This window comes from Hippocampus bargibanti, linkage group LG07 (assembly GCF_051943395.1).
Source record: "Hippocampus bargibanti isolate YZ-2025 linkage group LG07, ASM5194339v1, whole genome shotgun sequence".
NCBI classification, from domain to species: Eukaryota; Metazoa; Chordata; class Actinopteri; order Syngnathiformes; family Syngnathidae; genus Hippocampus; species Hippocampus bargibanti.
The window spans coordinates 5,079,303-5,095,574 of NC_142740.1; the positions used below are offsets into that span (position 1 = coordinate 5,079,303).

The 16,272-nt window shown below is 41.6% G+C and overlaps 2 protein-coding genes across 7 annotated transcripts; one reads left to right on the plus strand and one right to left on the minus strand.

The window, feature by feature from the left end:
• Positions 1-1,928: 1,928 nt before the first annotated feature.
• On the minus strand, positions 1,929-5,262 carry LOC148895252 (beta-1,3-galactosyltransferase 1-like). The gene is made up of 2 exons (XM_089001124.1): positions 5,206-5,262; positions 1,929-4,158 (listed from the first exon to the last, which is right to left on the minus strand). Exon 2 carries the CDS (start codon positions 4,130-4,132, stop codon positions 3,056-3,058), a length of 1,077 nt encoding a protein of 358 aa, XP_088857250.1. The 5' UTR covers positions 4,133-4,158; positions 5,206-5,262; the 3' UTR covers positions 1,929-3,055.
• A 6,190-nt stretch (positions 5,263-11,452) lies between these two features.
• Positions 11,453-15,978, plus strand: LOC148895253 (uncharacterized). 6 transcript variants are annotated; one of them, XM_089000420.1, is made up of 5 exons: positions 11,453-12,878; positions 13,683-13,767; positions 14,015-14,204; positions 14,568-14,687; positions 15,421-15,978. In XM_089000420.1, the coding sequence occupies exons 3-5, from the start codon at positions 14,034-14,036 to the stop codon at positions 15,697-15,699; spliced, it is 570 nt and encodes a 189-aa protein (XP_088856546.1). In that variant the 5' UTR covers positions 11,453-12,878; positions 13,683-13,767; positions 14,015-14,033; the 3' UTR covers positions 15,700-15,978. The 6 variants fall into 6 exon arrangements, with proteins under 6 accessions (XP_088856546.1, XP_088856545.1, XP_088856540.1 ...); XM_089000419.1 differs by having other exon boundaries at positions 14,025-14,204; XM_089000414.1 differs by having other exon boundaries at positions 11,453-11,796; positions 12,750-12,878; positions 13,683-14,204.
• The last annotated feature ends 294 nt before the right edge of the window (positions 15,979-16,272 follow it).

The following is a 16,272-nucleotide window of genomic DNA, read 5'->3' on the forward strand; positions in this document are numbered from 1 at the left end:
CTTCAAATTTGTACAGATGACGGCTGAAGAAACCTTCTCATCGATGGACCACTCCTGTACCACTGAGAGCTGTGAAAAAAAAACATTTTAAAAAGGTGTTTATTTTAAATTAGGTCATAAACCCACATACTATTATTATGATTATTATTATTATAAATTATTATATAATCATGATTAAACTTCAATGTATGGTAATTTAATTTAGTTTTCACATTTAAAATGTCACAGCATATGACGTCACACGCCTCCCCATTTTTTTCATGGGCCGCACATGAAAAACAACTGAATAGTAGCGACCTCTATAGGTGAGCATTTGCTGTTGCAGATGAACCGTTTCCATTTTTTCCCATCCATCCATTCATTCATTTTCTGTACCGATTCTCAAAATAATTATCATACATTTCATTTATAAGCGACAACAAATGGAACTGTCTGCTGTTTAGAAGATGACACAACTCGTTCATTTGGGTTCATTTAATCGTGTTTTTAAGTTTGAATCGATTCAATAATTATGCCGTGATTTGGAAAATCCCTCAAAAATGAAACTTTGTGAATTGACATTCTTGGGGCAGTATTTCAATGGATGTGAACGATACAGAATGACTCACCAAAATAAAAGCAGACATAAAGAATCCAAAGGACAGAATCAAAAAATAACAATAATATAATTAGGGTAGAAGTATCCTTCTCCTTTAAAAAAAAATCTCAATAAAGTCCTAGACAAGTTGAAAGGAATATTGGGATTTTTTTTCTCAAATAAGTCAAAGTCATTATTATTGTCAAATATGCTAGACATACTACATACAAATATGCTTGCAACTCTGTCTGAAATACTTGCATATTTCTCTTGAAAAGTGCATTCCTTGCAGATTTACCTCATGAAAAACATTTGGAAAAACATGCAGAGTATCGATATCGATAATGAAAGTGTGATGTTGCACAGAATCACAGCATATAAGGAGGTGTCTTCGTGACAAAGTGGAGAAGGTCACTGTCATGATCTGGTTGGCGACCAACGGGCGGCGCTGTCGGCCCAGCCGGCACCTGCACAGGTGCCGGTCGTCCCGATCAGTGGCGGACTGCCACGTTCGGATTGGCGACCAACGGGTAGCGCTCTCAGTCCCGTCTGCCGCCTCACAGGTGCAATCAGTGGCAGTCCAAAGGACTCCCGGCACGACCATTCGCTGTCGGGTCATTGTTGTATGCTTTGAATGCAATTGTATGCATTGTGCATTGTGTATGCATTGTATGCGGCGTGCGCATGCGTTTGTTGCATCTTGGCAGACTTTTACTCTTGGTTTGATACTTTGTATTTTTCTGTTCAAATGATTTTAACGTTTTAGATGTTGTTCCTGTTGACTTTATTTGAAGACAATTTCTCCAATACAACCCGCTGCTCCCTCCTGCCTGCTTATTGGAATGCACTACTGCCATCATCACCTTGCAAACCGTGACAGTCACCTTACGTGCCAGACGATGAGCCCTTCACTCCATCATCATAACTGTGCTGGTTATGCACGCAAAACATGCATGCACATCTTGATGGTTACGCCACATTACGCAGCGCGCAGATGCTGATAGAAATGGCCAATTCATTCATACACTTCTGAGATTGTCCAATTGGATTTGGGTTTGGGTTGGAATTGGATTTTTTTTTTTTTTTTTTTTTTGCAGGAAGGGTGGGGGATCAATACGGAATGTGTCATGTGCTCAGAGGGACCATACCTGCTTTCTCTTTGGTGGCTACAAAACGCTGACAATTCATGACATGATGTCTGTCGCCTGCCTTACTTCGTCAAGTTGAAGACAAGTGAAAACACACAGAGTATTTTGAATCACACGTGCAAGCTATTACGGCTTGAAGTCACGGACACACGAGTCATTCCAAAGGAGGTGAACTTGGTTCAATGAGGTTCTTTTATTGTAGAGATTGGTGCATACTCACAAACACTCGAACACTACTTGACCGAGATCAAGCGATACATTTCAAGACGTTTAGAAACATCCATCACTATTTATTACACAGCAGAGATCAAACGGATCCAAATATGAAAGAAACATTGATGCTTTTGGAAATACACGAACGAGATGATGAAATGCAAGATGGCAACGGTGCAGCTTCTCGTGTTCACTCCCCCAATGCCCGTACGCCGCTTGACATTCTGACTTCAATAAACTTCCATTAAAAAAAGGTCGTGCAGAAAATAAATGACTGCATTTTTGTCATGATCTGGTTGGCGACCAACGGGGGGCGCTGTCGGCCCCGCCTGCACCCGCACAGGTGCTGGTCGTCCCGATCAGATTGGCGACCAGCGGGTAGCGACGTCAGCCCTGCCGGCAGCCTCGCAGGTGCTGGTCGTTATAATCAATGACACTTAAAAGGACACCTGGCACGATCATCCGGTGCCGATTCATTTTTTGTTTGCTGCTTGGTTGCAGCATGCATCGTGTACGTGTTTGTTTAACCTTGGCGGGCTTTTACTTTTGGTCTTCTTTTGCTACTTTGTTTTTTTTCCATTCAGATCATTTTGATGTTTTACATTTTGTTCCTGCTGACTTTATTTTAATACAATTTGTCAAACAACATCCTGCTCCCTCCTGCCTGCTTTTTGGGATCCGAACCCGCCATCACCACCTCGCAAACCGTGACAATTTTAAAAGATTGAAAATATGACCAAGTACAACACCGTACTTTGCGATTGTACGGCACCGGAATGAGATGGAAGTTAACTCCCCCGAGGTTGGACTGTGGGAGGAATGCCCTTCAATACATTTTGATGAAAAAGAAAACAAATACGTATTGCCTGCCTTTTAAAAGATTGCAAATGTCCCCATTGTGGGACGATTAAAGGCTTTGTGATTAAACTATAAAAAAGTGCAAAGAACATCCTATACCTCATCTCTTTTTTTGGCAAATAGGAATGGATAGGAAATACGTAGCGGTTTCAAGTGCTCATGGGAAGCGCGTCGAGAGGTCATGGAAAGTTGAAAAACGACTACAGCAAAGCATACGCGGGGGATAGCCCACCACGCGTGCAAATTGCGCTTTGACAACTTAGCAGGCCCCCCCTGATTGATGTACATCTTTCCAAATCTCGATGACATCCATATCTTCAGCCAAGGTGGTGGCAACAATTTTGGAATACACACAGCGATTGTATTTGACTGGAACGGAATGGAAGTCATTCCGCCGAGGTGGGTTTGTGATGGGAATGTGCAGGTATTCCATGCACCTCCCCACGTAGACGTCTTCAATGTAGATGGCTTGAACGTGTCTGGAAGCTGCCACAAGCTTCTTAGGCAGGTCCAAAGACAGAATATAAGCCATGCCCCGAGGATAACGTGGATAAAATGATTTGGGGTAAATTTCCACCGGTAGATACCATTTGGAGGTGGGATCTCTTATCACTCTTGCACCCGTGGTCACAAATCCAGTCAAGTAGTTTTTTGGTGGCGCACTCAATAACAAGGAAATGAGATTTGGCACATTCAGGTAGACGTCGGTATCAATCTTCATGGCATAAGAGGCACCGGAGCAGTAGGAGTCGAGCCACTCCAGCATCACCATGGTTTTGATGGTCAAGTTGTTGTAGCTGTCCAAAAAATTACTTTGGATCAAGTCGCCATGGTCCTTGCTCTCTTGCCGCAACTGTTCATCCAGGCCTTCGGCAGCTTGAACGCTAGGCAGCCCCATCAGAAAGAAGACGCTGACCACTTTGCCCAAAACCACTCTTTCACCACCCCAGGTGCTGCGAATATTGTCTCGATGACGTCTGTCGTGCGGTGCCACGGGAACCAGCAGGACCACAAAAGGTTTCTGCTCGTCACATTTTTGGGGCTCATTCATAAGAAAGTGGTACGTCGAGGGGTAAGCCACAACGTACGGGCTTTGGCCAGCGGGGACCCACTGAAATTCTCCAAGCTGCTCACTTTCAGGTCCAGTGAGAGAAGGCTTGCCAATTCCAGGACTTTTCTGCTCGCTCCTCCATTTTGGTGCATTATGTAGCAGCCCTCCAGATCTCTGGTCACTTGCTCTGTTAAGTAGCTGGTTGCAGAAATAAAGCCACACTAGTGCCAGTGCCACAATACAGAGGAAGCGGAGGGCTCGTGTAATTATGCACCATTTGTTCATGTTGCGTGACCTCCAACGTTGCCTGCCTGAGAGATGAGAGAGACAACTTTCAAACTTCATTCCACATACGACAACAAAGTATCACATTCGACAACCCCATGTGCCAACATTTTCAACAAAAAGAATACCTGCCAAAAGTTGTTGCGTACTTGTCAAAAAGAATACCAAAACAAAAAGCAATCAATGATCAGGTTGAAAACACATTACTTTGGTTGTTAGCAAGAAAAAAACATTTTATGACATCGGAAGAGGATCATTTTTGTGTCAGGCCATTTTATATATATATATATATATATATATATATATATATATATATATATATATATATATATATATATATATATATATATATATATATATATATATATATATATATATATATATATACCGTCTTGGACTTCTCTTCTTGGAAGTCCCGACATAGGTTATTGAATGAATTGAAAAAATAAATTGGGGCCAATAACTGACTCCTGTGGGACACATATTTTAACTTAGACAGCATTATTACTAAGCAGCTATCACATTTGGATTCTCCAGAAAATGAAGTATCTCAAAGAATCAAACGAATGAATAAATTGCTCTTATTAGTAAAAATCTCATCTCATAGACAATGCCACCGTCCATTCTGCTTGAACAACGGTTTCATTTGTATTTGTATCCATGTGTAAGTACCACCCACACACCAAATTGTTATCCGTTGACTGTAAAGTGTCCTTGAGAGTTTTGAACGGCGCTTAAGAAATCCAATGTAAATAAATTACAGAAATCATCCACATCAACTTCTTCATCAAAACTACTTGCCAGCTGAAATCTTGTTGTCACGTGTCACGGCTGGACATCTTGTTGAGATACATACATGAATTCTTATGTTGCAAAAAGTGTCAAAGTCAGCTTTATTGTCAAATATGCTAATATGCATGACATACATCAATGCAACCGCGGAAAAACTCTGTGACTGTAAAGTGACCTTGAGAGTTTTGAAAGGCGCTTATAAAATTCTTCTTCTTCTTCTTATTATTATTATTATTAATAACAATGACAGCACAAACAACACTAATAGTGTGTACACATACCTTTTCCAATATAGTATGTCAAAGTTGCTCTCCAGGAATTTTCTTCTGTCCACACCATCATGCGTCAACGTCCAAAAGGGAAAGACTTTGCTGTGTTCAAAAAATGAAAATAAAAACACAGTTAGCGTCAAGTGAGCAGCTTATGTGGGATTCATTCAAGTGGACTCGGTCGGATCATGAAGCCACACCTTTACTTTGCTCCACCTTCCTTTAAAACACAGGTGTCAAAGTCAAGGCCCGCGGGCCAAATCCGGCCCGCCACATCATTTTTTTCGGCCCGCGAAAGCAAATCAAACTTGTTAAAGTCCATGATGATTGCTAAAATCTGAGCCACAATTTCATATTTTTGGATGTCAACCACAGTAAAAGTCATTATTCTTGACTTCAGATTTGAAAACGAGTTATTCATTAATTTGCTGTGTGCTCTATATGTAATATTTGAAGGGATTTAAACATTCTGATGGGTTCCCCAAATTCATAACGGCCCTCGAGAGGAAACCATAACTACAATGTGGCCCGCTGACTACTTCAAAATGACCCCGGATATGTGTGTGTGTGTGTGTGTGTGTGTGTGTGTGTGTGTGTGTATATATATATATATATATATATATATATATATATATATATATATATACAGTAAAGTCTCGTTATATCAATATGGGTTATATCGATAGCACCGTTTATTACGATACTATTTCTATGAACGCAAGGAGAAAATTACATGCGCGCAGGATCGGATATATCTATAGTCCGGTTATATCAATATTTTTTCCGACTCCCGAGAATATGGATATAACGAGACTTTACTGTAATAATAATATACATTTGATTTCATAGCAGAGTCCAGCACCGCCACGTCTGGCGTTGTTGTTGTTTTTTTTCAGTGACTGCTGCGATTGGCTGGCAACCAGTTCAGGGTGTCCCCCGCGACAGCCACACGCGCCAGCCTTCACTCAACCCGGAAGTAACTCAAATAGATTGAAAGGTAGCTAGCTAGCTAATACATAGCTAATAGATAGCCAGCTAGCTATATTGACAGCTAATAAATAGCCAGCTAGAGAGCTAGATAGCTAATAGACAGCTAATATGATAATAATAACACGCAGCGGCTCCCCTCTCCCGGGAAATTGGCGTTTTCATGTTTGTTCAAGTCATTCTTAGTGCATTGCATGCTGGGTCCGAGAGGACCGTCATTTCATCTGTGCTGTATGTCACGCATATTAGCATCTTTGACAATAAAGCTGACTTTGATATATTTTAAGGACAACCGACGTCTGCGGACAAGTTGTGTTCATAATTTGTAAAACGGCTTCAAATGACTTCTACTGAGCGTATCTGACAAAGATTCCACCGCGTATAGCTATATTTTACCCTTTTAAGACTGGCGCTGAATATTCCGGAAGTCTTGTTTTTGAGTTGGTGACTAGGCCTCACGTTACGTCACTGAAGGAACGCCCCTGACCGAAAAAAGGACACATTCTAGCAGTCCTTCCATCACGTCAATGCATTTTGCTGTACTTGTTTTGTCTGAAAACTTTGTGTTGCAGAGGCAGAAGAGGGCAACAAAGCTCCATGTAAGGAATTCATCAGGAATTCCTTACACAAAGCTTTGTCGCCATTTTCTGCCTCTTTTGGTGCTACATTTCCCGCCCCCCTATTGCCTGCCTCAAAATGGCACGGAATAAATTTGTTTATTGATTGCAAACATGTATGCTTTCCTCTTCAGAACTATTTGAATCCTATTCATAACTGGATGAGTAACAAGAAAGCATCTTCTCTGAATCTGAAGCCATTGTTTTGATTCTCCGGCAAGGCAAGACGTCTTGGGGTGACACCACCAATAAGGGGGCGGGACCTTCTGAAACGGGCAACTTCCGGTTTCAAATTCAAGTACTTTTTAGACACTTGACACTTGATTTTGATTGGTGTTTCGCATTTGACTCAAAATATCATAGTGCGTGTTTTGGGTATTTTAGATGCTAGAAAACGTTTTTCTGATGTCAGTTAGGAAACAAAACAGTGACGTCGGTCGTCCTTTAAACCGTATCGGTAGTCCTTGCGTCCCTCCTCCAGGCTCGGTAAAGTTTAATGCTCAGACGAGGGAGGTCGTAGAGTTGCTCCAGGTGATGTCGGTTGTCCTTTAAGAGGTCGAGTAAAAAGAGAAGGTTTTTCCAGGCAAGACGGGTCAACCGGTTTAGCCCGATAACGCCCTTACAAGAGGGGCAAGACACAGCTTCCATCTTTCTCTCTATTTGAACAAAAGCGATAGACATGCCCGCATTTTGAAACATTGATGTCTTTGTTGCCATTTAATCTGTTCCGCAATGGCTCACTGGGGAATGAATTCACATGCACCAGTCTATTTATTTAGTGTTCTTGATCCATTTAACCATCGTGCTTTTTCTGTTCAGGAGATTCGCAGATAATCGATTAATGTATTCATACAATGTACTGTATTTAATATACATACACATCATATAATTATATAAACATTAGTACTTTATTTAGCTATCTATTATCTAGCGAGCTAGCTTTCTTTCGGGTTCAGAATCAGGAAATCAGAATCAGCAAAGCTTTATTCGTCCCACAATGGGGACATTTGCAGTCCACAGCAGCAATTGAAAAGGGATGGGGTGGGGGAGGGGAGGGGTCAGCTAAACAAGATATTCTAAGCACCCACAGAAAAACTTATCTTGTAAAGTGACCTTGAGAGTTTGGAAAGGCGCTTAGAAATTAAATGTATTATTGTTATTGGTGCAGGGGTAGAAAGATGTTTTATGGAGAGCATGTTGGAAACATATGGTGATGATGAAACAAATTCAAGGGGGGTTGGAGGGGAAGGTAATCAATTCAACTTTGGGCATCTATTTGATATCTATTCACTATCTATCTTGCTAGATCGCTATCTATGAGCTGTCTAGCTAGCTAACTAAATGGCTAGCTGGCTATTAGCTGTCTATTAGCTAGCTTGCTATCTATTTGAGTTACTTAGGGTTGAGTGAATGCTGGCGTGTGTGGCTGCCGCTGCTCACCCATAGAAAAACTGTGACTGTAAAGTGACCTTGAGAGTTTTGAAAGGTGCTTAGAAATCAAATGTATTATTATTATTATTATTTTTTTTTATTATTATTATTATTATTATTATTATTATTGTTGTTGTTGTTAGCTAGCTGTCAAATCTATATCTGTCAGCTAGCTAGTTAGCTACCTATCGATTTTATCTACCTCGCTCGCTATGTAGCTATATATCAGCTAGCTAGCTGTCAAATCTATGTAGCAGCTAGCTAGCTAGCTAGTTGGATTGGATTGGATTGGATATGGATATTAGTCTCACAGTGGAGAAATTCTCCACTCTCTATCATTCATTCTCTATCTTGCTCACTATGTAGCGTAATAATAATAATAATAATAATAATAATAATAATAATAATAATAATAATAATAATAATTATTATTATTATTATTATTATTATTATTATTATTACTATTATTATGATGATGGTGATGATGATGATGATGATGATTATGATGATGATGATGATGATGATTATTAGTATATTATTATAATTATTATTATTATTGTGGGCAAAAAAAAAGTCAAAGTCCAAGGTCAAAGTCAGCTTTCTTGTCAAATATGCTAATATGCACGACATACAGCACCGATGGAAAAAAACAAAACAAACAAACACAGAGAAATGTAAATTTTGTTTGTTTGTTTGTTTGTTTGTTTGTTTGTTTCTGAGCACCGGAATCTGAGCTCATGTGCTCCCATTTGAAGTGACAGGCGCTTGGTCTGAGCGCAGGTGCTGCCCTCGGGCCAGAAGATGGCCGCCAAGAAGGCACAAGCAGGGCGGATTCTTTAGCGGCTTCTTCTCCGTTGGGGCGCCGGGACGTCAACGCCACGCCACGCCTCACCCGTCCGTCTTTGCGCTCCCCAGGCTCCACCTTGGACAGCATCAGCTGGCCTTGCCCAAACAGGTGCTGCATGGAGAGCAACCGTTGGGCGTTCCCAAATCAAGCAATTATGCTCTCTATTAGCTATCGATTAGCTAGCGAGCTAACAGACAATTTATGAGCTAGCTTTCTAACTAACTGGCTATATATTAGCAATCTATTAGCTAGCTAACTGGCAATCTATTAGCTATCTGTTAGCTAGCTAACTGGATATCTATTAGCTAGATAACTGGCAATCTATTAGCTATATATTAGCTAGCTAACTGGCTAGCTATTAGCTATCTATTAGCTAGCTAACTGGCTAGCTATTAGTTAGCTAGCTAACTGGCTATCTATTAGCTAGCTAACTGGCTATCTATTAGCTATCTATTAGCTATCTTGCTAGCCAACTGACTATCTCATTTTGAAAGGCGCTTATAAATAAAATGTATTATTATTATTATTATTATTATTATTATTATTATCTCTCATCTCATTTTCCGTAGCGCTTATTCCTCATTAGGGTCGCGGGGGTTGCTGGAGCCTATCTCAGCTGTCTTCGGGCACGAGGCGGGGGACACCCTGAATTGGTTGCCAGCCAATCGCAGGGCACACAAAGACATACAACAGTCACTCTCACACTCCCACCTAGGGACAATTTGGAGTGGTCAATTTGCCTGCCATGCATGTTTTTGGAGTGTGGGAGGAAACCGGAGGACCCAGAGAAAACCCACGCGGGTCCGGGGAGAACATGCAAACTCCACACAGGGAGGCCGGACCGGGACACGAACCAGCGACCTCTGCACTGTGAAGCCGGTGTGCTAACCACTCGACTACCGGGCCACCCATTTTTATTATTATTATTATTATTATTATTATTATTATTATTATTATTATTATTATTATTATTATTATTATTATATTAGCTGTCTATTAGCTAGCTAGCTATCTAGCTGGCTATTTATTAGCTATCTATCTAGCTAGCTGGCTATCTATTAGCTATGTATTAGCTAGCTAGCAAGCTTTCTTTCTATTTGAGTTACTTCCGGGTTGAGTGAACACTGGCGCGTGTGGCTTCGGCTGCTCACCCACAGAAAAAACGTATTCTTTGACTGTAAAGTGACCTTGAGAGTTTTGAAAGGCGTTTAGAAATGAAATGTATTATGATTATGATTATGATTATTAGCTGGCTGTCAAATCTATGTTTCAGCTAGCTAGTTAGCTCGCTATCGATTCTATGTATCTAGCTCGCTCTGTAGCTATATATCAGCTAGCTAGCTGTCAAATCTATACGTGTCAGCAAGCTAGCTAGTCAGCTAGCTATCAATTCTATCGATCTTGCTCACTATGTAGCTATATATCAGCCAGCTATATGTCTAATCTATATGTATCAGCTAGCTAGTCAGCTAGCTATCGATTCTATCTAGCTATCAAGCTAGATATCAGCTATCTAGCTGTCAAATCAATATGTATCAGCTAGCTAGCTATTTAGCTAGCTATCGATTCTATCTAGCTCACTATTAAGCTATATATCTGCTAGCTAGCACTCAAATCAATATTAGCTTGTTCGCTACGTATCGATTCTATCTAGCTCGTTATTAAGCTATATATCTGCTAGCTGTCAAATCAATATGTATCAGGTAGTTCGCTACGTATCGATTCTATGTAGCTCGTGATTAAGCTATATATCTGCTAGCTAGCTGTAAAATCTATATGCCTCAGCTAGCTAGCAAGCCCACAATGGAGTGGACTAGCACATGCTTCAGTTAGCACTGGTGAATTTGTGGCGGGCGCGCTCATCTCGGCTGCAGGCGACTCGGCGGCGTCGCTACTCCGCGCCGCCTTTGAGCTCAACCCGATAATGTACGACGCCGTAAGCCGGCACGCCAAGCCACTCCGGCACTGAAGCCCCCTCATACCTTCTGGCGCATACCCTCATACCCTATCACATTTATTAGTCAAAAGCTTGGCCAAAACAAACATGCGGATCAAACCACTGAAGATGGAGGCCACTGATTTGCTGTGGCGACCCCTTGAAGGGAAAAGCCCAAAGGAAAAGAAGAAGAAGATCACATTCATTAGTCACAAAATAAGGTCTATTTGGTGTGGTTTTAAGGCTTAGAAAATTAGAAAGTAGAAAATGATGCTATTTGGGGTCCTGGAAATGGATTATTCTCAATTTAATGGGTTCCTGTGCGAAATTAAAATGTGGGATACACACTTTTCGCCTTACAAACTCTGTCTGGGAACCAATTAAGTTCGTGAGCCGAGGTATGGCTATATTTGTCGTATTCGTTTTACAGCTCACGTGACGTCTCCGTGTACGTGTGGATGTTGTGGCCCTTTAAACAACTCCCGTGTCGCTCGTTCTGAGCTTCAACCGTGCTTGGCATTTCGCTGTCATGGTTACCCATTCAACCGAAGAGCCGTTCCCCTTCCACGGACTGCTTCCCAAAAAAGAAACCGCTTCCCCGAATACGATGGCCGGGGGGGTCCTCATCGCGATCGTGGAGTTGACCCAGGGGCGCCCGGCATGCAAGTACAACCGAGCCGAGTTAGCTCGACCGCAAGTTAGCTACATGCTAACTGGGGGCAACGGAAAGCAAAGGCCACATAATCTGTATAGTCATGGGCTAGCTGGCTAGCTCACCTGTTGGGGTAAACAAACGGCATTAATACCGTGACACTGTTACCATTTAATTCACGCAAAGAAAGCGCATTTGTGTTTTTTTTTCTTCAATTCTCACGAACGATTTTCCCAATGGAGACGTTAATGTTGTTAGCCTACCATTAGCATACAGCAGTTGACTCACTTTGTAGTTTTTGTAGACACTGTTGTGCTATTCACATGATTATATGTGATTTGATTGTTTTTATGGGACACATGCAGTGGAGACAAGTTGTGCAATTGAAATTCAAAATGCAGTATTTAGGAGCGAATATCGTAAAGTGACAGGGATTTCGATGTAATTTCCATACTCATGTATTGCGGGGTCACAACAGTTGACCACATTTAAACATAAACTACATCGGTTCTAGTGAGCTCTATCCAAACAAAGGGTAGATAATGGATTTCATCTTGAAATATTATACACTGTAATCGATGAAAAGGTTTCTTCAGTCGTCATGTGTACTTCTTTGAAGGTGTCGTACGTTTTGCTTCTTATCCAAGAAACTTTGTCAGCAAACTAAAAGTAAAACTTTTAGTTTTCTTGGATAAGAAGCAAAACGTACGACACCTTCAAATTTGTACAGATGACGACTGAAGAAACCTTTTCATCGATGGACCTCTCCTGTACCACTGAGAGCTTACACAGACGTATTACACACTGTACTATGATATACCGTAATGAGTAGATGACACGTCACAGTTTCCTGCTCATGCTGGTGCACTGACGCATAATTTGAAACAATAACTGATGAGATCTTTATTTTGTAACCGGCAGAGGCAGATTCGGATCATCTAGCTCCCGTGCTGCGTCGTGTTACGTGTTATTACCGCATATTACCATGTTTTTTAGATAAACAATTTAAGGTCCCTGGATATTGTTATCATGTTAACATGTTGACTGACTGACTGACTGACTGAGGATTTGTTTCTTCATCCTCAGGTCACGACAGATGGAAAGCCAAAGATTGTTGATATCATTGACACAATAGGCAGTGGCGACGTAAACATGTCTACAGTGGTGGAGCCGAAAGAAGGGACGATCAGCGGCCTCTGTGGTAGAACACTGAAGGTTTACCCGATTAATATTAGTTGCCGAGTTACACTTGTCTGTTTTGCCGTTCTTTTACAAACAACATCAAATTGTGCATTTGTGTGTAGGATCCATGTTGAATTATCACATTATGGTTTTGAAGGACCACCGACACCATTTTTTGTTTCCTAACTGACATCAGAAAAACGTATTTTAATTTAAAACAGATTCTTATTTTACAGACAGTGTATTGTCGGTGTTCAAATACCTGACATGTTTCGGAAAAGAAAAAAAACGTTTTATAGCATCTAAAATACCCAAAACACGCAGGTTGATATTTTTAGTCAAATGCAAAACACCAACAAAAATGACTTCAAGTGTCCAAAATCTGCAAGAAATTGAGCTGCGAATTGGGCATTTTCGTCTTAAGTCCCGCCCCCAGTTTGTGACGTCACGCCAAGACGTCTTGCATTGCTGGAGGATCAAAACAATGGCTTCAGATTGGGAGAAGATGCTTTCTTGTTACACATCCAGTGATGAATATGATTCAACTATTTCTGAAGAGGAAAGCATACATGTTTGCAATCGATTAAAGAATTTATTCCGTGCCATTTTGAGGCAACATTGGGGGGAAATGTCGCACCCAAAAAGAGGCAGAAAATGGCAACCAAGCTCTGTGTTAATCAGCCCGTTTTCACAGGCTGATTAATTCCTTACATGGAGCTTTGTCGCCCTCTTCCGCCTCTTTTTTTGGTGCTACACGAAGTTTTCAGACCAGCCAAGTACAGCCAAATGCATTGAAGTGATGGAAGGACTGCTACAATGTGTCCTTTTTTCGGTCAGGGGCGTTTCTTCAGTGACGTAACCTACGGACTGGTCACCAACTCAAAAACAAGACTTCCGGAATATTCAGCGCAAGTCTTAAAAGGTAAAAGATAGCTTTAATAAGCGGTGGAATCTTTGTCAAATACGCTCAGTAGAAGTCATTTGAAGCCGTCTTACAAATTATGGACACAACTTGTCCGCAGACGTCGGTTGTCCTTTAGAGGACCACCGACACCATTTATTGTTTCCTAACTGACACCAGAAAAACATTTTCTAGCATCTGAAATACCCAAAACACGCAGGCTGATATTTTTAGTCAAATGAAAAACACCTATAAAAATGACGTAAAGTGCCCACAAGGAGGAGACCATGCAAGCAGAAAGCCAGTCCAGTGGCGGCAGTATCCCTGAAGAGTCTTTGAAATCGAACCATGAAGGAGACAAAATGGCACCATCTGATGAGGAGCAAGAGTTGGATGAAGGAACTGAGAAAGCGTCCAGCTTCGCCCCTGCAGTCCATGAATGGCACCATTTTGAGGTGGTAAGCATCTGCGAAGTCCGTCGTTCTCATTTTGGAAAAGACCTGTTTATCTTGGGCGGTACATCATTTGTGTTTAGTTCACAAGAAGATTTTGGCCATTTTTTGGCATCAAACCGCGTGATGATACTCTAGGCCAGTGGTTCTTAACCTGGGTTCGGTGAGTCGGTCTCAGGGGTTCGGTGGATCCTTCACCACAGAGGTCCACCCCTCAGTCTCGTCAGCAGTTAGTCATTGCACAGCACAGTCATTGGAGGAAGTGTTTGGTGAATGAGCACATGAAACTGGTGGGGTTCAGTGCCTGCAACAAGATTAAGAACCACTGATCTAGACAGCCAAATTCAGAGTGTTGCTATTGCGGTGCAGGATGAGCTACAGTCCATCGGGAGTTCTCTGCTCGTGGAGCCGCACAATCTGAAAGAGCAGAAACAGCAACAGGAACGGATGGCCAACACCGTCACAGGGCAGATGTCCTTGGAGAGCCAGGTGAGTTCAGAATCAGAATCAGAATCATCTTTATTGCCAAGTATGTAGAACACACAAGGAATTTGTTTCCGGTAGAACACGCTGCACTAGTATCGTTGTCAAAAAAACTGCTAAGTGGCAGACCAAAGTGGGTTTTTATTTACAATGATACCTCGGTTTACGAACGCCTTGGCTTATGAACTTTTCGGTTTACAAACGTTAAATTTGACAATTTTACCTTGGGATACAAACTATTTTTCGGGATGCATACGGAGCGCCAAAATGAATGATGTGTCGTTGGCGAACAAGCCCGTTATCCTCATACGATAGATATGGCAGCCGACTGTTTTTATCCTCTATTCCCCGCCCCCAGTCTTTGGTTAAAGCCACGTGATTGGTCAAGAACGCAGCAGTGAGGGGAGGTGGTTTAAACATTAAAGAGACAGGCAGACGACACAAAGAGAGAGAGTGAGAAAATGGATAGAAAACAGTGAAATTTGGACTCGTTTCAACTTTGATTCAAAAGCAGAGTGTAGACTGCAAGGTTAAAATATCCCATCAATCAGGCTCCACACATAACCCGCCCAAGCCATCTGTACACTTGAGGCAAAAAGTTATGATAAACCCAGCTAAACAGAACACAATTGATGAGGAACAAGGTAAAATTATGGCAGAGAAAGCACCGACAAGGGATCATTCCTCAAGTTGGTGAAAGAAGGCGCTCTGTAACGTTGATGTTGTTTTTGTGGTGCAGATTCAGAAACGGATTGACGCCTTCTTCCGCCTGGAGCAGCAGGAAAAGCAAGTCCGAAGTCAACGCCTCCGCCGCGCCTTCACCTGCATAAAAAGGAAAAACGACGGGTCGCCGGATGAGGAAATCGCATCCCCCGCCAAATCCAAGAAAGGGAAAACCACCCAACAGGGACAGGAAAAAGATACAAATCCAAATATGAGCGACCAATCTGGGGCCGGAGGCGGGTTTTTAGCTTCGGAGAGAATTGGGTTTTTACATGACGTTAGCAGCGCTAGCTAGGAGGCAACTTTGACAAAAGCCACCAAGAGCGTCCCACAGCGCACGGGACCGAGCGGTCGCAATTGCAGCAGCTCCAACGAGGATAGCGAAGGCGATTCCAGAAAGTGTATGTAAGGTGAAAAGTGTGTATTCCAAACAATAATTTCCCATAGGAAACCATTCAATAATTTTCTAAGCCTTAAAACTACCGAAAAATATACCTTATTTTGTGTATAATACATGTGCTATAGTATTATGATTAAAGAAATAAACTACCATACAATAAAGTAATTTTGTTGACCTTTGTGATGGTCCTTAATGGCGTGATGGAATGGAGTGGCCGCTTTCCTCAGCATTAAACAGTTGATGAGGAACGTAGCCTTCTTCTTTCACCATCTTGAGGAATGATCCCTTGTAGGTGATTTCTCTGTGATAATTGTATCTAGTTCCTCATCAATTGTGTTCTGTTTTTCTAAACATTACAACTACACAAAATAGACCGTATTTTATGTATAATGAATGTGCTATGGTTGAAAAGGTTTCTTCAGCCGTCATCTGTACTTCTTTCAAGGTGGCGGACGTTTCGCTTCTTAT

Excerpts from the sequence above, each read along its gene's own strand:
- LOC148895252 (XM_089001124.1), bottom strand. The coding sequence starts at position 4,132 with ATGAACAAATGGTGCATAATTACACGAGCCCTCCGCTTCCTCTGTATT.
- LOC148895253 (XM_089000416.1), top strand. The coding sequence starts at position 14,034 with ATGCAAGCAGAAAGCCAGTCCAGTGGCGGCAGTATCCCTGAAGAGTCT. Across the intron at positions 14,205-14,567 it reads AATGGCACCATTTTGAGGTG|GATGAGCTACAGTCCATCGG; the intron begins GTAAGCATCTGC and ends ATTGCGGTGCAG. Across the intron at positions 14,688-15,420 it reads AGATGTCCTTGGAGAGCCAG|ATTCAGAAACGGATTGACGC; the intron begins GTGAGTTCAGAA and ends TTTGTGGTGCAG.